The following is a 23692-nucleotide window of genomic DNA, read 5'->3' as shown; positions in this document are numbered from 1 at the left end:
ACACACACACACACACACACACACCACAGGGAGAGAGAGAATTTGTACAGTAACTGCATTCCCTCTCCTGGTGTGGGAATAAATAAAGGGAACAGAAATATGGAAAGAACATTTTTGCCTCAAGGCTGGAATGCTGATGGATGGATTCCTGATTGACCCAAATCTTGGGTCTCTCTGAAGATGTGGTGAACAAGCAGGAACTTTGTTTACCATACCTCTCTTTAGATCATGCAGCTCTGCTCTTCCCCGAGACTCCAGACAGAGATGGCCCATGTTGCCTGGGTGCTTTTGATCTGTATCTCTCCCCTCACTCCACTCAGGCCCAGGCTGATTTTCCATAGTTCTGTATGCTGACCTGAGACCAGACCTGAGACCCTGAGACCTTCCTATCTTTCCCCTGTCACTTCTTATCTGGGCAGTCCTGAGCAACCCCAGGGCACCTCTGAAACCAAACATGTTTGTGTGTTAATTGGATAATTGAGAGTGCCTGGGGGGAATCTTCTCTACCCAAAGTCTCAAAAAACCTTCTTTCAGTCTGGTGATTGCCAGGCCTGCAGAGGAAAACTCAGGTGTGGGTCATCACCGGACCAAGAGGGAGAGGGAAGTTGAAGGAAAGTTGAGAAGATGAGAGAGAAGATGAAGGGGGCTGCAGGCCCCTAGGGAGTGGCAGCAGGGCCTGTATGTCTGCCCTTGCACAGAGGGACCTCCACAGAGAAGTCAGTGCTTCAAGCTTCCCTCAGAATTAAACCAACTTGGTTTAGCCAGGTGAAGAGACTGACCACCCTGAGGCTAGCAGGGGTTTGGGGGAGTCCAGGCAGGACTGCTTAGAGAGGAGGAGGCTGAATCCATGGAAATATGACCTGTTAAGATAGAGACCCTGGTTGCCTTCCTAGTGCAGTAGGCAGTGTGTCAGTCTTGTAAAACAGAGACCGTAAGGAGGAAGGAAGTTGGTATTTCTGAAAGACCTGCAAAATGGAGCCACAGAAAGTGGAGGTGTGGTTCAAGTGGTAGAATGCCAAAAAAAAAAAAAAAGCTAAAGGACAGTGTCCATGTCCTGAGTTCCAGCCTCAGTATCAGTGCAAAACAACAAAACAGAAAAGTAAACAAAAACAAAAAACCCCAGCAATATGTAGCTGGGTATCCTGGCTACTTAGAAGGCTGAGATCTGAGAATCCTAGTTCAAAGCCAGTCTGGGCAGGAAAGTCTGTGAGACTCTTTCATTAACCAGCAAAAAGTTGGAAGTGGAGCTGTGGCTTAAATTACTAGCCTTGAGAGAAAGAAACAAGTAAGGGACGGCACCCAGGCCCTGAATTCATGCCCCACTACTGGCACATGCACACACACACACACACACACACACACACACACACAGATGTGAGGGACACATCCCCTGTGTACCAGCTGATGATGACGAACGGTATGGAGAGGCACTGACTGAGGAATGTCCCTAGATGATCACTCTGCTAGCCTGGAGCTCCGGCGCTCTCAGCCAGCTTCCTGTTCTGCTGCTTGCTGACCAGCATGTCAGATTTAGGGAGGGGTTGGCGTGCGGGCTGATGGATGGTGATGTCTGAGCTTCAATCTCTTGCTCTGGTCCACTCCAGTCCCAAAAGATACATCCTTGCTGGACTTCACAGTCAGGCTCTGAGCTTGGGAGGATGATGGCAGTCCCTGTCTAGGTTTGCTTATGGTTCTTTCCCAGGGGATAGGTTGGCCTTGTCCTAGCTCACTCCTCTGTACATGGTATGGGTGCCCTCAAAACCACCCTCCTGAGCTAAGTGGTTGGATGCAAGGAGTTTATAGGGGAGATGACCCCTGGTGGCACAGAGAGGGAACCTGCTAGTGAGTGATGAGCCAGGAGTTGCTGTGGGCAGTGGGGACTCTCAGAGAGGCGAAGTGAACACCTGGACAGCTCCATCACATGGTGAGAAGCTGGGAACATTCGTTCTCTTGCTTCTGCTGCTTGTTAGTTCTTCCTGTCGCTTTAACTTGTGAGCATCTCTGGATTTCCCCGAACACAGCTCAAGCAACTCCACACAGGTACTACTGTTAGCACAGTGCCAGTGCTAACTCCCACCACCATTTCACCCAAGCAAGCACTCTCTTGCCTTCCCTGGTCCCCCCCAAACTGCATCAGGTGACCTTTCTTGCTATTCTGTCCCAGGTGACACTGGCTACACACCATCAAGTGACTGATGTGATTCCACCATCCCTTAGGACTGACATTCCTGAGAACTGGGCCATGTTGTCCGTCCCATTATTCCCTAGAGCACAAGGCAGAGTCTGGCACGCAGTGAGTTATATTGTTACCCTCTTGTCCAGGGGAGAATGGAGCAGGACTTAAAAGAGGACAAATTGAATGCAAGTGTCAAAGATGCTTAACCCAGGGCTTCTAGCATCTTAGCATGGAGAAGGGCTAAAGTAAGGTGGAGCTCAGGGAGAGAAGAGTTTTGTAATCCAGATTCCCTAAATACTCATGGCTCTTTGCAAGAATTTCTCTTGAAAGGTCACATGGTTAGAGTGTTAGAAAAACATGATGGTAGGGAAAGAGCCAGTAAACACATACTTGGCTGTATTTCTCTGGAGATAGGTTAAAAAAAATCAAGGCCATCCATGGACCCTTGGCTTTGAAGGGCTTTTAGAATTTGTCTGTATCGCTTTAAGAGAGAGAAAGATTGAGCCTTGGAGAGGAAAATTGGCTTGATTGAGTTTACATGCATATCAGGTGAGAAGGAAGAGCAACATTATCCTCCCGGTTCCAACTTGTGTGGGATCCCACAGCCCTCCAGGCCTCTGGCCCTAGCATTGGCAGAGAGGATCTACTTACAGAGCTATGCCTAAGTCCACGCACCAGCTGAGAAGAGCCAGCTGGTGGAAGGAAGTCTAGAGGTTTGACCCTCCTGTTCTGTACCACTTAAATTCCAGAATCTATAGATCTAAGGCACCTTCCAAGGGGGTCCTGCTGGCTCTGTTCTAGCTCTAAAGAGCTGGCAGGTGAGCAAGGCAGGCTCGGGTAACCGGTGACTGCTTTGCCAGTCGCCCTCACTCTGCACTCCAGATGCCAGCTGCTTCTGCTCAGGTTCTTCTCCTCAATGCTGACATTAGATTGTGCAAACTTAAAGCTACATTCTTCTCTGACACCATAGATAAGCCCAAGGAATGGGCTGGGGGTGGTGGCGATGGTGGGAGGAGATGGTACCAGGTTGTCAGGTCTCCAGGAAGAGCCGGTGGTATGCAGCCAAGAGGTTTTTGAGTGCTGGAGACCAAGATATACGAGTGGGCTGGTGGAGGCGGCCAACCTGCCTGCAAGAAAAATTATCTTGAGGAAAGAAAACAGTCATGAGTTGAGACTCAGGCTGATCTTATGTTGAGAGGTCCCTTGGTTCCAGTAAGCTTTCAACATGAGGATGGGGTAAATGCCTAGGATGAAAGGCACCTTTTGAGAGCCTTAAAAACATTGCCTAGCGGAGGTTGATGAGCAGAGATTGAATATGAAATGAGAGCTCAAATTCAAATCTGCTGCTTGTTTTGCTGTGGCTATAGGAAGTGAGGTGAGACAGTGGATAAAGGCTGTTTTCGTAAGCCACATACAGTCAGACACAGCACACGAAAGAAAAAAAAAGAATCCTAATTAAGACACAGAGCTGAGCATCAGTGGCTCACATTTGTATCCTAGCTACTCAGGAGGCTGAGATATGGAGGACTGTAGTTCAAAGCCTGCCTGGACAGAGAAATCCAAGGAGACATTCTCAGTCTTGATTAACTAGCAAAAAAGCTAGAAATGGAAGCATGGTTCAAGTGGTAGAGTGTGAGCAGTAAGTGAAAAACTCAAGAGGCAGCACAAAGCTCATTCTGCCCTTGATACTGGCACACACAAAAACCTTAGGACCCAGGGTGCTAGATTCACACTCAAATGCTTTTCTCAGTGGGTTCATTGTTTAAAAGCTTCTATGTCTCATTCTTTATGTGTGCAGTGTATGAACTGGTTTAACAACTCACATTTCCTATCCAAACATATGGTGTGTTCTGGACCTGGGGCTTGAACTGAGTGAGGGCCTGGGCATTGTCCTTTAATATTTTTGCTCAAGGCTGGTGCTCTACCATAAGCAAACCACAACTCAACTTTTAGCTTTTGCTTGTTAATTGGAGATAGGAATCTCGTATACTTTTCTGCCAGGGCTGGCTCTGAAATGCCACCCTCAGTTCTCAGCCTCCCAAGCAGCTAGGATTAGAAGTGTGAGCCACTGATACTTAGCTTGTGAAGTGTTTTTTTTTTATTTGTTTGTTGTTTGTTGGTCATGGGGCTTGACCTGAGGGCCTGGGTGCTGTCCCTCAGCTCTTCAGCTTGACTAGCGCTCTACCACTTGAGCCATAGTGCCAGTTCCAGTTTTCTGGCGGTTAATTGGAGATAAGAGTCTCATGGACTTTCCAGAGTCTCATGGACTTTCCTACCCAGTCTGGCTTTGAACTAGGATCCTCAGATTTCAGCCTCCTGAGTAGCTAGGATTATAGGCATGAGCCACCAGCACCTGGCTTGCAAAGTATGTTGACAGCTCATCTGTCTTCTTGAGGGTGTGACTAGCAGATTCAAAGGATCATTTATAAGTGAGGCAAAGGTGAGGTTACAAACATTCCCTCAGCCTCTCCAAACAGAGCCTGGCCCCTGAGGAAAACTTTCCTCCGTGTTGAGATTGGGCATCAAGTATTTGTTGTAGGCATGAGTGAGAGGTGAACGGACCATTTGTGGGAATAAGGGTGATGGTGAAGGTGAAAGAGGACATCTCTGGTTCATTCTGTTGGGCAAAGGACGGAACCCTTTCCCTCCCAATGGGACCCTGCCTCTGACCCAGATTTGCAAGCATATTCAACAAGGGAGACAAGAGTTGAGATCTGAGGAGTTCTTAATTTAAAAAAATGGCATTTGAAATCTAGTATAAAAGTAACAAGAGGGGAAAGTCCCTGGAGTATTTTTGTAGGACTTAATATGTTCTGCATAAAAATGAACTCAATGATTCTGGGCCGGGGAGGGCTGGAATGTGCCTGGGAAAGCAAGAACGGAGGGGTAGAGAGGACAGTGCAGATCAGAAGATCTGGGCTCAAATCTTTACTTCCCAAGTACTTGGCTGGTCACCTGGAAAATTTGCTTGCCCTTTTGTGTCCATTTATGGGGTACCCTGGAACCGGAAAGCTGGGTATTCACATCTCTTTCCAGATGTATCGGCTGTGGTGGGATCTTAACACTGCAGGAACAGGCAAATCCCCGCTCCCCTTGACCTGAGACTTGCTAAATGATGTGTCACTGCATGTTCTTAATTTGTGTAATGATATTGACAATACCTATCTGATCCAAAGTATCAATCCAGAGAACTCACAGAACAATACAATATGTTACTATGTGAGCATTTTCTCTCTCTCTTTCTCAAGCCAGGGAATATTAGCTATATGGTTCAGATGGCTCTTTGGGGAGGGGTACAATTTCACTGTCGTAGTGATTTGTGTCACCATCCTGTGGACTAGACTGGCTGCCAATCTTGGCTCTTTGGAAGCATTCCTTTTGGAAGTCCTGGTCAGACTTCTATTCCCAACTCTCCATTCCAAATGCTCCCCCAGTGTTCTCGCTCTCCTCCAATCCCCAGAGTGGTGTAAAGTGGGGTGTCCCTTATTAGTCAGGTACTGGGCCCAAATGAGCTGCCCCACTGCCAACATCTCACATATTTGAACCTCATTTGCCTTTGCTGTTGCAGACTCTGCCTAGGATTATCTAGGCCTTTCATGAAAATATATCTCGAATCACAGGACACAGGCTTAGGGCTTTGACTCTCTCCTCCCCAGACCCCCTCTGCTTCCCTTGGAAAGGGCTTCACCTCTCCATCCAGAACCTCCTTTTTGCCGGTTGGAGACCTCAGTGTGGAGCCAAAGACATCACTTCTCAACTTCGACCAGTGCAGGACAGAAACAATATGTATTATGTTCCTACACAGCCTGTCAGTTGGATGGCTGAGGAGTGGCTACAGGATTTCCCCACTGTACTAACTTAAAGAACTGAGGCACTCTGAGGAATTATGGGTCTTTTTTCAAGGCCACAGTGTGAGTCAAAGAAAGAAGGGAGTTTTGTTCAGTTGCAAGAACCTTTGCCACAATTGCAGGACCATTAGTGAGTCTATAGATAAAACCCTATTTCCCATTTTTTTTCTCTATCTGGACTCTTTTGAGGTAACTGGTCTTAGTCCATCTTCTGTTGTTATACCAGTTACCCAAGATGGGGTAATCTATAAACAAAAGAGATTTTGGTTTAAGATTCTGGAAATCCAAGAGCCTAGTGCCAGCACTTACCAGGCCTTTGATAAAGGCCTTGGGTATGGTATAAGGGCAAGCAAGTGCATGCAAAGAGGAGGGGACAAAGGTGACACAGACATAATAAGCTGCTCTTCTGGTAACCCGCTATGATGGGAACTGCATTAATCCCTTCATGAAGGCTCAAACACTTCCTGAAGGCCCTATGATGTCTCAATTCTGTCACATTAGCAATTAAATTTCAATGTGAGTTTTGTTGGGGACAAATCACACCCAAACACTAGCAAGTCTTACTTGGCATGCCACGTGTGGGCAACTGTTGAGAGGTGGCTGGAGACTTTTTCTACACTCTTTAATTGGTTGGTATGCAAACTGCATTTTATGGAATTCTGGGCTCAGTGGTGTCTCCCTTTGTTAGGATCTTACAGGTCATTTAGCAAGAACATTTTCTCAAGAAAGAGGTCTGAAAACTTATCCTCTCAAGGACTGAGGGGTGTGCATGTGTGTGAAGACAGGAAATGGAGCGGGAGACTCTCCCTGCCCCCTTTTCTGATACTCAATATTTCCACGTGGCTTCAGTGAGGGACAAAGTTAAGGATAAAACTTGAATACAAGCAAGGGCCAAGTGTGGACTTTCAGATTGTCCCCTCCACGATTTCCAGCACCCCAGGACCTTTGGAAGTGGTAGGGAACATGAGAGGGAGAAAAAGAAGGATGCTTTCCCCGTTCTTCTGCCTACAGAGAAATTCTGGGGTGACGGGGGGGGGGAGGGGGAGGTGAAAAGGTCATACTTTTTTTTTCCAGAGTCATGGATGAGAATACAGTTACTCAATGTATCAGCAAAAAGTAAATCTTGTGAGTGAAATAAGTGATTAAGTGATGTCAGAAAAAAATATTGTAAAATGCCTCGGCCTTTGGTGCCCAGGCCTAGGCCTAAAAAGTTGTTTTCAGATGAAAGACTAATTTCTTCACTTTTTTTTTCAACCTAGGGATGGACAATGAAAACTTGACAGAATCAAACATAAAAATCTTATCTTAGCACTTCATGTCTGGCTCTTTCAGACCTTTTCAGGTCTTTCTAGTCTTCTTTTCTCCCCTTCTTTCCCTCCATCTAACTCTGGGCAGCAGAGTTAACCCTGGCTCTTTCCTTGAATGCTGAGCTTCCACACTGGGGTAGGTGTAGTGGGACAGGATGCCAGCAGAGCAGGGCTGGAGAAGGAAAGGAAGAGGGTGTTTGACTAAGACAAACCTGCCTTGGGACCTTTGTTCCACTGGTTATTGGCCACATGACCCTGAGCTAATTACTTAACCTGAGCCTGTTTTTGCCTTCTATGGGACTATGGGAGAACTGCAGGAATGGCTGTATATAAACTCCTGATCACTTCTGTGATAGGTTTCCTACTTCTCAGGTCTTTGACTATTCCTTTCCTCTGGATATATTTATTTGTGTCCTGGTGCTTTGTCAAAAGATAGATCTGGGGCTGAGAAGGTGGCTCAGCGGTAGAGCACTTGCCTTGCGTGCATGAGGCCCTGGGTTCAATTCCTCAGCACCACATAAGCAAAAAGAAAAAAGCCGGAAGTGGCGCTGTGGCTCAAGTGGTAGAGCGCTAACCCTGAGCTGAAGAGCTGAGGGACAGCGCCCAGGCCCAGAGTTCAGGACCCATGACTGGACCCAAAAAAAACAAACAAACAAACAAAAAAAATAGATCTGGAAGGAAATATGAGCTCCTGGTAATGCATGAAACTTGGTGACCAGTCAATGAGAAAGGAGTTGATAGCCAAGGTTAAATAAGGTTTAAAGTCAACCACTGAGTAGCCACGTGGTCAGTCAGTCCTCCCTCATGCCACTGGGGAGGAGTCAGAAGGTTGGCACAGTGAGAAGTAGCATGGGTCATACTTGACCTTGTGCTCCTTTTAAAACACACAAAGTACTCACCTTTAAAGACAAATCAAGCTGGACAGGAGACAACTGTATTTAGCCATGTATACCTTTTACTTACAAAAGTCATAGAAATAAAGTCATAGAAATTGACATAATAACAAGTAGAGATTTTGGGCATCTATGATAGGCAAGAAACCAACTGGTAGTAAAAACCATACATTAATTTTAAATTTCCATCATAGAGAAGTTAAATGACCTTTTATAGCCAAAGTAAAAACTTTTTTTTTTTTTTAAAAAAAAAACCTCTATAAACCTAAAATCCGGGGCTGGGAAGGTGGCTCAGTGGTAGAGTGCTTGCCTTGCATGCCTGAGGCCCTGGGTTCGATTCCTCAGCACCACATAAGCACAAAGAAACAAAAAGCTGGAAGTGGCACTGTGGCTCAAGAGGTAGAGTGCTAGCCTTGAGCTGAAGCACTGAGGGACAGTGCCCAGACCCAGAGTTCAGGCCCCACGACCGGACCCCCCCCCAAAAATAAAAAACAATAACAACAACAAAAAAACACCTAAACTGCTTAAATTGGTCTTTGGAACAACAATATTTTAGATTTTCTTGTCACACTTGTTCAGCCCTTGGGCTGTTGCTGTGCAATCACGAAGATAGAGCTCCTCTGAAAACTGTAACAAATAGAAATTGGTTAAAACCTGTCAATTCCTTGGAGCATTTTCATAGGAGTGCCAGCCAATCAGAAAAGGCTAGAGGAAGAGGACTGGACTGAACTGGCTTTGTAAAGTAGGTAGATTTGTCATTAGCAGGGAAGAAGTAAATGTAATCAAGGGGCCTTCAACATTTTTTGTTTGGGGGTGCATGATACTGGGACTTGGACTCATAGCTGTCCCTTAGCTATTATGCTCAAGGCTGGTGCTCTACCACTTGAGACACACCTCTACTTCCGACCTTTTTTTCTTGGTGGTTTATTGGAAATAAGTCTCATGGACTTCCCTGCTTGGCCTGGCTTTGAACAGCAATCCTCAGATCTCTTGAATGGCTAGGATTACAGGGGTGAGTTGCCTGTCATCTGTCAGGGGGTGCTTATTTTAATCTGGGGTCCATTATAATTTTAGAGACCTGTCTAAAAGGTTCTAAAATAACAGAACCCAGGGCTACAGAGAAATGACCAACACCAAATTTAACACAGGATGCTTAATAGTAGGTTCTACACAAAGCATTCCAAATTAAGCCTGTTGTCAGTCAGATTTTCTAGGTGCCTTAAGCACTTGTGAGCATTATGCTAGGCCTCAAAAGCTCAATGCGTACGTAGAAGGTTCTCAAGCATTCACTTTCTAAGGCTGAAGGGAATTTGCAGAAGGTAGCTCTGGCTCAGTGCCAGGGGTTCCCTAGCCAGGGTAGTCTAAGTGTGACTCCCAGAATTGCTGAGCTATCACTTCCCAGATGGTTGTGTTGGAACATACAGCCACAGTGGGGGCTTGTGGGCCTCTGAGCTCAGGCCAGGCCCCCCTGAGGCCGCAGCCTCAGAACTGAAAAGGGAATTGGAAGGCCTCATCCTTCCAACTCAGGTTCTTTGTGTGGCACGAGGACATTTTCTAAAAATAAAACAATATCTGAGATTACCCCTTTCCTTTACTAACACTTTTTAACCTTCTCTAAAATCCACCTGCACTTTCCACTGCCACCAAACCAAAGCAGCTGTCACCAGGCTGACACTCCACACAAGGCAGATGGAGCCAATGAACAGCTGAGAACGCCCCCCCCCCCCAGTCCCTTATTGGCTTGTGATTTATAATACCACAGGTGTTTAGGGAAAAGGCCAGAACTTAATAACCATGGATACCAAGCCAGGGGGAAGACACAGACGAGCTTTGCCCTACCATCCTGGCCAGAGGGGCCTCTTGAGGTGGCCAAGGCTCATTAGACCTTGGACATTGTGCTTTTGAAAACAGGGCTGTCCTTTTCTTCCTAGCCAGTGAGGTGAAGACCTGCCTGGAATCCTTGCTGCTGGGATTTGTTTTTTGTGTGAACAAAGAACTGGGTCTGTCTTCCTGAGCCCCAAGTCCAGAGCACAAACCATTGAGATGTGGACCTGGGCTGACAAAGTGATCTCCCTGTGTCCCTGTGTGACCCATGTCTTCAAGAAGAAGCCAGGTGTGGTGGTGCACACCTGTGCCTGCAATTCGAGCATTCAGAAGGCTGTGGTAGGAGGATCATGAGTTTCAGGCCAGCCTCGGCTACATGGGAAACTCTGTTGGCCCCTTTCCACCAGAAAGGACGTTAATGTGTATAAAGGGTCCCTCGAAATGGGGATTTTGGTGGCAGCAGTAACATGAGAGAGCCAATGATTAGACCCAATGGATCAAGAGTCACCTTGACAGTTGTCTCTGTAGACAGACAGCACTGATGATCACTGTTTTGGCTCCTGGGACCAGTTAACCCTATATTTCTCCTTACATCTCCTTGACCTCCAGGGGGAAAGTGTGTGTGTGTGTGTGTGTGTGTGCTCCCTCTGCCATTTTGACAAGATGAGAGCTAAGATCAGATTCATTGAGGAAAGACCTATTTCTCTTTATACCCAAGTTTTGCTGTGTATGGTTTTTTTTTTTACCCTTCTGTCTTTGTTCCTGACTTACAAAGAAGCCAAAACCCACAAGGTTAACTTCTAGGCAACGTTTAGCAGGTACTGCAGGTCACCAAGATATAGCTATGTGCTGGGCCACAAAGCAATCTTGGTATCATCCTCTCCTTCAATAGAAAAGGCCACAAAGACCCCTGACACTTCAGTTTAGCACAAGGAAAAGTAAGGCCAGGGCTGGGCCAGCAGTGTGCCCAAGTGAGGTGAGGATCCTGGTATCCATGGGTGAATATTTTCTATGAGTCTGGAATCTACCCACTGGGGAAGCCACGGTGCCCAGGGAGAACTCTCCATGTCCAGTAGGCCAAGCAGGCAGCCAGCTTCCACTCAGTCCTGGCCACCTGTCAATTTATGAAAGAGGTCCTCATCAAGGGTTTCATTCTGGTCCTTGGAACGGGTAGACAAGAAAATGTAGCCACCAATGTACTCGTGCACAATCTTGCAATCTGCACTCAGGCAGGTGAAGGCGATGGAGACATTTTGATCAAACTCGATGGCTACCTGGAGGAGGAAGGCATGGATAGGCTTAAACTCTGACAAGGAAGGATGAGAAAGAAGTCGTTTTGCTGGAGATGGCTCTGGAGAGCTGAGACTGCAGAGGTGGCCAACAGGTGGCCCCATCCTTCAATCTGACACTTTGGGAAAACGTGACTTCTTTGCGCCCTCTTGTGGTGCACATTTTTATGCACACCTGACAAAATACTCCCGTCTCCCAACACATATCCAATCCATCTATCTGTTCCATCTACGGATATAGATATAGAAATTTCCTAAGCCCTCCTGTGGTGAGGAACAGAATGTTTGAAGAATAGAGAATTATAGATCTGGCTGAATGTTCCAATAGCCACTGACTCTCCTTTCCCAGAGGAAAGTCATAAACTCTAAGCACCTGAAGACTTAAGAGATTCAGCTGGCTCTCATTTTTGTGCAATGCTCACTGGAACCATCTGTGGATGGTTAAGACTGATGCCCAATTCCTGCTCCTAGATTTAATTGGTCTTGGGTGTGGACGGGACTGTAGTATGTTAAAGTTGCCTAAAAGGGATTTTTGTTTTGGTTTGGTTTGGTTCTGGGGTTTGAACTCAGGTCCTTGTGCTTGCTCTGAAGGTGCCCTATCACCTGAGCCATATTCCTTTTTTGAATGTCGTCTTGCTTCTTCTTAGGCTGGCTAGAACCATGATCATCCTAGTTATGCTTCCTGTGCTTCTGGGGTGGCAGGTACATGACACAACATCCAGCTTTTATTGGTTGAAATGGAGTCTTAGGAACGTTTTGAGCTCTTAGGAACCCAGGCTGGCCTTAGACTTCAATCCTGACCTCAGCATCCAAAGTAGTGAGGATTAAAGGTATGGGCCACCATGCCTAGCTTGCCAGAAGATCTTAAAATGCTTTAAGGTGCTACAGCAACTGCCTTGGATATCATGTAACCTCTGACTTTCCTTCAGCACATGTGTTCATAGATGGTGGTTAATGCTACTAAGAGGAATCCAGGGTTCTAAAACAAAGTAGGGGGTGGTGGTCTCTTTTTATTCCTTTATATTATAGACTTGTACTGGAAAAATGAGAATGGCAAAGGAACAAGGATTCCAAATTAGCAACATCAGGTTGTTCGGAGTTAGCAGTCCCTTGCTAAGGATGTAATTTTCATCCAGAATCTTCTACCATGTAGGCTAAACCTTTTTTTTTTTTAAAAAAAAAACCATTCCTGGGACTTTTTTCTTTGCCATTCCTCAGGGCCTGGATGCAGTAAGGCTAGTGCTCTACCACTCGAGCCACAGAGTTACTTCTGGCTTTTTCTGAGTAGTTTTATTAGAGCTAAGAGTCTTGTGACTTTTCCTGCCAGGGCAGGCTTCAAACTGTGATTCTTGTATCTCAGCCTCTTGAGTAGCAAGGATTACAGGTGTGAGCTAAGCCTTTCCCAGTTACTCTGTGCATCCACTTGCTCCTTCAGGCAGGTAGCTGAGACTTTGGGGCTACAACCAGTTAGATCTCTCTCTCTCTCTCTCTCTCTCAGATGAGGCCTTGTTTGGATTTATTTTGCATAGTAGTTCTAGCGAGTGTGCTTTCTGCTAACTAATGATCAGCCTGAATCTCATATAATCCTCTGAAAACTAAACTGCTCAGCAATTTTAGCCTAGCTGTATGGCAAGTCTTCACAGAAACTCAGCCAACTTGTGATGTTAATGACTGGTTTAAGTAGACAATTACTTACATGCCTGTGGTTTCTTAATTCTAAATTTCAAAAATCAGAATAATCTGAAATTCTAAGGCAACACACTTTTGTATGCATTCAGCCCAGACTACCAGAAACTTCTATTTTACCTGCCGGATTTCCCAGTTTACATTCCATTGTTTCATATTGGTGAATCTCCATGTTGTAATTGGAATCCCAGTGATGGCATCAATTCGAATCAACCGATTGTATGAAATCCCCAGAATGTCATCTTTCTTGCTTCCTCTAAATCTGAAGAGAAAAAATATAACACTAATTAGGAGAAACAATTGTAATTCACAGGCAATTTCTTAAAGCATGGATAAGAACATTTCTAAATTATCTTGGAAGGAGAATAAGGGATTAGCCTTCAAAAGGATGGTATTTTTACTATGAAGCTGGGCACTGATGCTCACACCTATAATCCTAGCTGAGATCTGAGGATTGTGGGTTGACACCAGCCAGGGAAAGAAAGTCTGTGAAACTCTTTTCTCCAATTAACTACTAAAAAAGCTGGAAGTAGAGCTGTGGCTCAAGTGGTAGGGTCAGCCTTGAGTTAAAAAAAGCTCAGGGAGGGGGTTGGGAAGGTGGCTCAGTGGTAGAGCGCTTGCCTTGCATGCCTGAGGCCCTGGGATCGAATCCTTAGCACCACATAAACAAAAAGAAAAAAGCCGGAATTGGCGCTGTGGCTCAAGTGGTAGAGTGCTATCCTGGAGCTGAAGAGCTGAGGGATAGCGCCTAGGCCCAGAGTTCAGACCCCACAACCGGACCCCCCCAAAAAAAACAAAAACAAAAAGCTCAGGGACAGCTCCCAGGCCTGAGTCTAAGCCCCAAGATCTCCAGACTAACACATATAGACACATAGACACAAAGATAGGCAAAGAACAGAGAGAATTAGGCTATCTTGAAGACATTATTATTATTTTAGTGGTGGTCCTGGGGTTTGAACTCAGATGAGCTCTTGCTCAGCTTTCTTGCTCATGGATGGTACTCTACCACTTGAGCCACATCTCCAGTCCTGCTTTTTGTTGGTTAGCTGGAAATGGAGTTGGGAACCCAGGAGACTCGGTAGGATCACACTGGACCTGACTCTGGTAGTGTCAGTGGGATAATGTTGCCAGATGTGCATGCTCTGATAGCAGAGCCCGTAGGATTTGCCAGGAGACAGGATATCAGTACAGAGAACAGCTGAGTGAAGAATGATTCTGGGGACTTTGGCCTAACACCTAGGAGAGGAGTTACCTTTAGTGAGATGTAGAATAATTCAAGGAGACAGGACAGATTTAAGGGGGAAAGATCAGGGTTTCTGGACATGATGAGATACCAGTCATTAGCTACACAAGGGAAGTTGGATGTAAGACTGTTCAGTACAAGAGAGAGCTCTGTGTTCAAGACAAAACACTTCGGAGCAATCAGCAGTTAATAGAGAGAACCTGAATAAAATGGCTGAGTCCTATAAAGGTGAGTGTAGATGGAGTGTTTTAAGACCTGAGGTCTGTGCATTGCAGTCTTCAGTGAGAAGATGAGAAAGAACCAGCAAGGAATGTCAGAGAAATGGCCAGGGAGAGAGTAGGAGAGTCAGCTGTGTTAGGAGCAAGTGGGTCAGGAGGCTTTGCTCAAGTCAGGTGCCACAGGGACCGAGAGCTGATGGATTTGCCTATGTGAAGGTCATGGATGACCAATGTGTGACCTTGATGAGACAAATTAGGGCCAGTGAAGTAGGAGGAGATCTGTTTGGAGTGAGCAGGAAAAATAAGAGAAAGGAATAGGAGATGGTGGGTGGGTGGGTACAATATGCTTAATGGGTTCTGCTGTAAAGGGTTCAGAAATGGGGGACAGCATCTCAAGGGGCATGGAAAGACAGGCTGTGATATGAATGTGGGTGTTGCAGAAGAGAAGAATGTAATTTCTAGTTGAATAGATTACCTTCTATCTTTCATCTCTTTCATATTAGTTCCCCTACCCCCAGTACTGTGGCCTGAACTCATGGCCTTGTGGTCTCCCTTAGGCTTTTTGTCCAAGGCTGGCATTCGACTTCCTGAGTCACAGCTCCACTTCCAGCTTTTTGCTGGTTATTTGGAGATAAGATATTTAATTCTATTTGCCAGACTGGCTTCAAACTCTGATCCTCAGATCTCAGCCTCCAGAGTAGCTAAGATTATAGGTGTGAGCCATTGGCCCAGTTCCTGTAACTTAATGTTTTTTTTTTAATTGTTATTATAAAGGTGAAGTACAGAAAAGTTAAAGGTACATAAGTCAGGTCAAGGGTACATAAGTTTCTTTTTGGACAATGTGCACTCTCCCAGTTTTTCCCTCCCATCCCACCTACAAGTTGTATAGTTCATTTTCAATGTCTAGTAAGTACCACTGTTGCATTTGTTTACCCTTTGTTCCTCCATTTCTGGTTACTTTTGAAAGATTACTTGTTGGGAATCATTCTCATATCTCTTACAATGCATTTTGTTACCTTCATGCTTAACATTGCAGTTAAGTTAACCTACTTCTTGCCCAACCTGCTCCTCTCCAGCATATACGAACCCTGTGGGATATTCTCTTGCCTCCAGGGAGTTGTGAAGTAGAGATTCAGGCTTCTTGGAGTGAGCAGAACCTTACACATGGAGTCTGTTCCAGACCTGGCTTCTGATCTTACCGATCTGTTGCTGTTGTTTCAGTCTCACCTCCATAAACACGTGGTGAAGATGGAATTACAGGTGATAGGAGGAAAGGGGCAAACAGTCTACAAAGAGGAAGTAATTGTCCTTGGACTTTTGCAGGGCCAACCTACATGACATGGTTTATCAGGAATGTGAATTGCCATGGATTCACTAGATTTTCTCCACAGAAGAGGTTCAGAATGCCCACTGAGCATGTGCAGGAGCTAGGGATCTATAAGGTCAGAGAAATGCCCAGGGACATAGGTAAGACTGAAGGCTAGGCTGGGTGTTCAAGTTTTTCCCACTATACAGGTCTTACTTCAGAGTTCCTAGTAAGGGTGTACATATGTGTGTGTGTCCAACACAAGTTTATTCTTCCTCATGTGGTGTGTGTGTGTGTGTGTGTGTGTGTGTGTGTGCTGCTGTTTTGCATTCTAGGCAGGCAGTCTACTTACTGAACTATATCCTTAGTCCTTTTTTTGTGCTAGGGGTTAGTTACATGGTTTAGGGTGACCTTGAATTCATGATCCTTTTGCCTCTGCTTTTTGAATACTGGGATTTCAGATGTGTACCAACATGCTTGGCTTCTCCAATTCTTTCGCTAGGATGGATAAAGCAGAATGAGCTGCTTATTTGGGACAAACAGTGGGAACAGATATTGTATGACATGTGTCAGTGCACAGAAAAGTCTGAATAAATCCCATGCTAGTTGAGTAGGAGACAATGGGTTTGGGTGAAGAGCCAAGAAAACAATGAAAAATGTATTTTTGTATAAGCCAATACTTTAAAGTACAAACCTCTCTTCTAATTTCCAAGAGTAAAACGAGAAAGTGACAGAATATCTTCTATGCTACAGAATTAAACATAAATTTTGCTTCAGCGTCAGTCTTCCTGACTGAGTAAAGACAAGAAATGTAATTTGATGTTTTTTTTTTGTCGGTTGTGGGCCTGAACTCTGGGCCTGGGCACTGTCGCTCAGCTCTTCAGCTCAAGGTTAGCTCTCTATCACTTGAGCCACAGTGCCACTTCCGGCTTTTTCTGCTTATGTGGTGCTGAAGAATCGAACCCAGGGCCTCATGCATGCAAGGCAAGCGCTCTACCACTGAGCCACCTTCCCAGCCCCAGAAATGCAATTTGATTGATTGATTGATGTTTGTCAGATCATGGAGCTTGACCTCGGGGTCTGGGCACTGGTCCTGAGCTTTTTCACTCAAGGCTAGCAGTCCTACCACTTTGAGCCACAGTGCTACTTCTGGTTTTCTGGTGGTTAATTGGAGATAAGAGTCTCATGGACGTACCTGTCCAGGCTGGCTTTGAACTATGATCCTCAGATCTCAGCCTCCTGAGTAGCTTGGATTACAAGTGCCTGGCTTGTAATTAAATTTAAAAGGATGTGTATGGTCAATATTTTGGAAATCAATCATGTCACATGCTAGGCTGAGCTATCAGATTACCAACAAGGACACTGGGTTAAATGACAAGGCGTTCCCCTGACTAGCAAGTGACCTTGACAGGTCACTGAAACTCTTTTTTTCTGTCTCAGCATTCTCATCCATAAAATACAGGAATGTAATAGAGAGCCCCCTACAGGGCTTTAAGAGCTGGAGTTCTTCAAAGGCCAAGGGGAATGAATGAATAGGTGACTACCCAAAAAGTCTAGGGGAACATTAAGATGTGGGATTTGTCTGAGCCTCTGTCTGGAAACCTAAATGTTTTATAAAGCTGCATACAGGCAGGGAGGGGAAACCTGTCAGGAAGAATGCCACAGATTGCATAAAACCAGCAGCTGGCATTTTACCCCTGGTTTTGTAAAGGTAGTTGCGCTAAAGGAAGAAAATCTGCTTTTAAGACATATTTTATTTCCCATGATTAGCTGAATCCAGGGAGTGTTAGTACTTTAGTTAGAAGGTATGGAAAGCTTTCTTTTTTCTTAGCCACACTCCAAAGTGTTTGAACTACTTTGTGAAAGGACAAAATTCTAAAATAAGAAGAGGTTGACATTTTAGGCTGAGAACAAACTAGGCTTTAAGAAAGTCACCTAAAATTGTCATCTGGGCACTTGGAGGGCTAATGCAGGAAAATCACAGGCCAGCCTGACTACATAGTGGCATTCTGTCCCAAATACCCCTACCTCCCTCCTCAAAGGAAAATGAACCCTGTAATCACCTGACGAGGTAGTAGGTGAGGCCAAATTCTGGAAGCGATTGCCATGCCTGGATGAACCGCAGCTTTGCTTCAACCAGGGACATCTGGGCCACATTCTGATGAGCTTCCAGGATCCGGGTGGCCAGCTAAGCACAAACAGACTCTCCTCAGTGGTTTTTAATCATCACACTAACCACAGCCCCAAACAAGAACACGCAATAAAAGCTCCATGTCCATTTCCAGGCAGATAATTCACTCTCATTCGTTCTTCCATTCTTTTTCTCCACTATGATTCGAGAGGAGGTACAAGTCAGTTAACACATTCATTTCTATGGTTCTTAAAAATGAGGAGTTAAGCTGCGTGCCGGTGGTGGTGGTTTATGCTTATAATCCTAGCTACTTAGGAGGCTGAGATCTGAGGATTGTGGTTTGAAGCCAGCCCAGGCAGAACAGTCCCTGTGAGAGTCTTATCTCCAATCAACCATGCAAAAACTGGAAGTGGAGCTGTGGCTCAAAGTGGTTGAGCACTAACCTTGAGCAAAAGAGCTCAGGGACAGGGCCAAGGCCCTGAGTTCAAGCCCCATAAAAACCAAGTGAAAAAGGGGGAATTTTGGGTTCCTCTTTTTGGGTTATGTGGAGTGTTCATGAGGGTAATCCTACCTTACTTACAAAGCTCATGTGTGCTGCTTTTATGGAGGCCTATGTTAATGTTTAACTTACAGAAACAAAATAATTTTATTCTTAATTAAAGTCAATCCAGGACTACCATCATGTTCAGACAGCGGCTGAGTCACCTCTCACCAAATGAACAGTAACTTACTAAAAGCATCTCATACCTAGAACATAGTTAAATTTCCCTAACAACCCAATTTTTAAGATTAGGGTCTTAAGTAGCTGGAATTCCTCCTTGTATTTCTGAACACAGGTCATCTAGGCAAATAAATGGCCAGGCAGGATTAGCAGTACCTGTTTAGACTTGTGTTTTTTGGCACACCGAGGAGACACAAAACACTCCGGGTTCATGTCCATGTTTTCAAGACTGGAAGCCATGTGAACAGAGGAGTTGCGGTTTTTCATCCTCAGAAAGGAAAGGATGTTGAGGACCTCGGGCTGGTAGGAGCTGTCTGCCATGGTTTTGCCCTTTGATGCCAAAATGCAGGCAGCCATCCAGCGGGCATATTGATTCTCCTGCAACAAATGGCAGAGGGCAGAGGAACAAGGTCAAGTGCAAAGCCAACTTTCTGTAATTCTAGAGCAAGGCTTGGGTTCTATGACACAACTCCAGGGCATCTATAGCTTTTGAGTGTTGTATTGAGTTTCTAGATGCTAAAGGGCTGAGAACAGCAATGGCAGCGTTGACCTATTTTGTTCAGAAAACTTTGCATTTGAAAACAACCCAAGGATTTTAGGCACCAGTGGTTCATGTCTGCAGTCCTAGCTACTCAGGAGGCTGAGATCTGAGAACTGTCATTCAAAGCCAGCCTAGGTAGTAAAGTCTGTGAGACTCTTATCTCTAATTCACTGCAAAAAGATGAAGTAGAGGTATAGCTCAAGTGGTAGAACACCAGCCTTGAGTGGAAAAGCTCAGGGAGGCACTGAGTTCAAGCCCTTGAATCAGAACAACAACAAAAAGAACCAAGAAACAAGAACCATCAAACACAGACAGGTAAAACCCAAAATTACCAGACAACTTCCTCAAATACGCATTTCCATTTTCATCTCATCTCTGATCTCTTTGGCAAAAGAAAATAGTGAAAATCATTAATCAATTTCCTACATTATCTATTTCCTAATCTTAAGGTAACCGTCAGGGATGTAACAGGATCTGACGGGGTGAGTGACAGTCTTTACTGTTGTACAATGTTTGTGCTTTTCTATTTTTATTTGTCTGAGACCCAGACTTGAACTTGATATCTGCTGCTTTTGATCACTGCCTAGAGCTCTACCAACCAAGCCAGGTCTCCAACCCCTCTGTGCTCACTTTTGACTTCAGGGAGTAAACAGTCCCAGCAGCTGCAGGATGCAGTGAATACAGAAATTCCTCACATCCCAGCAGGGATGGTACACTGTATTTCTGGTCTCAATTGCTAGCCTCCTGATACTCAGACCCTTTCCCATGGAACCCTATAGTCTAACTCCCAGCCTTTCATCTGTTTTCATGAATGGAGCCAATGGCATGTGTGTACAACTGATGGCAGGCCACATTTGGCAGCAAATGGGTTGTTTATCTATCTATCTAATGCATATCTATCATCACCATGACAAGAGCTCCCGCCTCCCTCCCAGATAACCTGGGGTCCAGAATAAATAAAATCAACGCAAACTAGACCTGTGGCTTAAAGCACATTTGACCAGCTAATACCAGCTTGAAAGGACAGATCCCTTGCCCAACTGTAGATCTTTCAGTAACAAATGTTGATTACTAAATGCCATTGTAATTTTGTCATACTGGGATAGTTGTTACAAAGCAGGAGCTGGCTGGCACAGTACTGCTCTATTTTGAGAAAGTAGCTCACAGAGATAGTTTGGTCTCTCCTTTACCAGGGATTGAGGTATGAGTTCTTCATTTTAGGATGTCCAAAAGCATGTATACAACCACTCGATTTCTCACTCAATCTATTACCCAATAAATTGCCTAAGATATTTAACATTTCATCATATAATAGTTTTTGTGTGACTGTAGACTAACATAATAAATGTCTGAAGCACGTTTAAGGTAGGCTAAGCTAGAATGTTCATAGATTAGGGGGAGTAAATGCATTTTGATGTCATGGGACTTTCAAGGTTTATTGGGCTCTAACACCATTGTAAGTAGAGGAACATCTGTATGGTTTGCTTTTTGGATTAACAAATGTGAAGTGAACTGTGAGTCTTTTTTTTTTTTAATCATCATTTTACTTACATGTTCACATCTCAAATATACTTCATTCATGCCATCAGCCACAGGGATTAGTAACTTGATTCCAAATTTTCTCCCAGCTACATTCACATCGGGCACAACTTCACAGCCTGAAGGACACAAGTCGGGACAAACTCGAGTTCTGAGAAGACTATGATAAATAACAGGCATGAATCTAAAAAGACTTTGAATATTAACCCTTCAGACTTACTTCTCTCTCCTGAAAAATGGCAGAACACGTATAGCATCAGTTAAAGGAAATAAAATAAGGCAGGAACAATTAACGTGGATAAAGAAAAATGACTTTCATCCAAGTACTAACCAGGCCCAATCCTGCTTAGGTTCTAAAATCAGATGAGATTGGGTACATTTAGGCTTGGTCTGGCTGTAGCCTAAAACATTTTTTTCCCTTAGCCGGGTGCTGGTGGCTCATGCCTGTAATCCTAGCTACTCAGGAGGCTGAGATTTGGGGATCACAGTTCAAAGCTAGCCTGGGTAAGAAAGTCCATGAGACTCTTATCTCCAATAAACCACCAGAAAACCGGAAGTAGCGCTGTGGCTCAAGTGGTAGAGCCTTGAGCTGAAGAGCTGAGGGACAGTGCCCAGGCCCAGAGTTCAGGCCCCATGACCAAAAAAAAAAAAAAAATCCCTTATGATTTCTTTAGATTAAAAAAAAAATCAACTGAATTCATTTTTCAAGCTGTTAGAACCTGGAGGTTCAAACAAACCCTGATTGTCATGACAGAAAATGAGTACACTGATTGCTTAAATATTTCAAATATGGTTATAGTCCCTTCCAGAGATAAGAATAGATACTCATGTGACACTGAATTAATGTCGCTATTCTTGGATTTATTTAATCAATTAATTAAGCAATATAGGGCTCTGTGCATGCTCAGTACACATTCTGTTGCTGAATCCATTTACCAGCCCAGACCTAACTAAATTCAGAAAGCTCCTCAGGACTTACAATGTCTCATGAGCTACATTTAACATACTCCAATCACGACAGCTTCATAGACTGGACACACTGGAAAAGAAAGGTCAGCAAAGCCAAGTGCCAGTGGCTAAGCCTGTAATCCTAGCTACTCAGGTGGCTGAGAACTGGGGATGGAGACAGAAATAAGAGACTCATCTCCAATTAACCAGCAAAAAGCTAGAAGGAAGGCATAGCTTGAGTGGTAGAGCACAAGGTCCCGAGTTCAAGCCCCAGTATTGGAACTTGTGTGTGTGCGTGCGTGTGTGTACATGCGCGTGCACATACAAAAGCCCACTGATGCAGCATTGCACAGATAACCACGTTTACTAGACCACCTTTAAGGTTCTCACTGAAGGAGGATAAAGGAGCTGCCATCCGAGAAGCAGTGATGTACAGAGACTCCTCTGGAAGTAAGTATCACTTTGTTTTTTTAAGGAATCTTGCTTCAGTCTGCTTGCCAACTCAAAGCCACAGTGAGATACAGAATGCTCTTACCTCTAAGGTTTAGTTTTTCTACTGGTTCTCCATGTTCAAGTTCCTTATTTTTAAAGTATGCTATAGATGTGTCTTTAAAGACAAACCAGTATTGCTTGAAAGCTTTTAATATTAGCTTCTTGGGCCTGCAAATTAAAGTACAATAAGCATTAAGGTACTAAATCCCACCACCCAGAACTGCAGACACATTATAAAATTTGACATTAAGGTGCTATACAGGTCTTGTGGATAATGTCCATTATTTAAAAAAAAAAAACAGAACACTTTTTGATCTCCCTCCTTCCCTCCCTCCCTCCTTCTTCCCTTCTTCCCTTTGTCTCTCTCTCTCTCTTCCTCTCCCCCTTTCATTTTTGGCAGTACTGGGATTTGAACTCAAATCAAAACTGGGTCTTGTTTTGGCTAGGCATTTGCTGTTGTGTAGATCAAATCCACTGAGCTGGATTCTCAGACTGATAATCCATTCCTAAGAGAGAAACAGGGGTGCTGCTATGGGATACAAAAATTCATGCCCGGGCCCAGGAGTTAGACCTCTAATCCACACTCTAGCCCTGCCCCTGCCTTACCCTGGACGTGTGGGCAAAAGAATCCACCTTCCTGGGCCGCGGGTAGCACCTTTATATGATGAAGAAGGTCGCAGTCTGAAACGTGCACACCTCTCATGGAGATGCAGTAAAGTCACCTGTGCGAGGGGCCTCCTATCATGTCTGACCCGACCCAAATGCTCAGTATGTTGTTCTGCTGTGCCTGGCAGACCCGCAAGACCTGGCACCATGGGGCGTCTCAGCATGTGTTCTTTTTCATTTCTTTTTTTTTGGGGGGGGTTCTCCTTTCCATGTTTTTTTTTTAATTGTGAAAATACCGTACAGAGGGGTTACAATTACATGGGCAAGATAATGAGTACATTTCTTATCAAGCATTGTTGCCTCCTCCTTTGTTTCCACTTCCTATCCCTTCCCATCTCCCCCATCCCCCACGCCCCTGCCAAAGTTGTAAAGTTCGTTTTTTGACATCACGACTTGTACATCTCATTGTTGCAATGGGTCCACCTGTATCCCTATGTAAACGATTTGTTTTTTCCCTTCCCCTCCACAAAGTATACCAACATCAAATACAGTGAAAACAGGGGTTATACTGTGGGGGAGGGGACATACAAAGCAACAAAGAAATCATCTTATAAATATGTTGGAAACAATTGCAAGAAAGAAAAAACATTTAAATACATATCTTAGGGTTCATTTTCCTGACATCACATTATCAGACCTTTTCTGCTTGACTCATACATATACTAGATATTGCAAATAAGGGCAACCATGGGACCTATGTTTCTTTGGGCCTGGCTTACTTCACTTAATATATTTTTTTCCAAGTCTTTCCATTTCCTAACAACTGGGGCAATGTCATTCTTTCTGATGGAGGCATAGAATTCCATTGTGTATATATACCACATTTTCTTGATCCATTCATCTACTGAGGGGCATCTGGGTTGG

The 23692-nt window shown here is 44.6% G+C and overlaps 1 protein-coding gene across 1 annotated transcript in view; it reads right to left on the bottom strand.

Annotated features, from left to right (window-relative positions):
• Positions 1 to 9184: 9184 nt before the first annotated feature.
• The window catches only part of Fermt1 (fermitin family member 1), a 41444-nt gene continuing 26936 nt past the window's right edge, over positions 9185 to 23692 (bottom strand). The window contains exons 10-15 of the mRNA XM_013011045.1: positions 22206 to 22330; positions 20735 to 20841; positions 18799 to 19020; positions 17854 to 17978; positions 13144 to 13285; positions 9185 to 11322 (exon numbers count right to left, since the gene is read on the bottom strand). Of these exons, the coding sequence (XP_012866499.1) occupies positions 11149 to 11322; positions 13144 to 13285; positions 17854 to 17978; positions 18799 to 19020; positions 20735 to 20841; positions 22206 to 22330 (895 nt within the window). The 3' untranslated portion in view covers positions 9185 to 11148. The remainder of the gene's footprint in view (positions 11323 to 13143; positions 13286 to 17853; positions 17979 to 18798; positions 19021 to 20734; positions 20842 to 22205; positions 22331 to 23692) is intronic.

This window comes from Dipodomys ordii, unplaced genomic scaffold, assembly GCF_000151885.1.
Source record: "Dipodomys ordii isolate 6190 unplaced genomic scaffold, Dord_2.0 Scaffold13, whole genome shotgun sequence".
NCBI lineage: Eukaryota > Metazoa > Chordata > Mammalia > Rodentia > Heteromyidae > Dipodomys > Dipodomys ordii.
The sequence above is the reverse complement of the archived record's forward strand: the minus strand, read 5'-3'. Positions and strand labels throughout refer to the sequence as shown.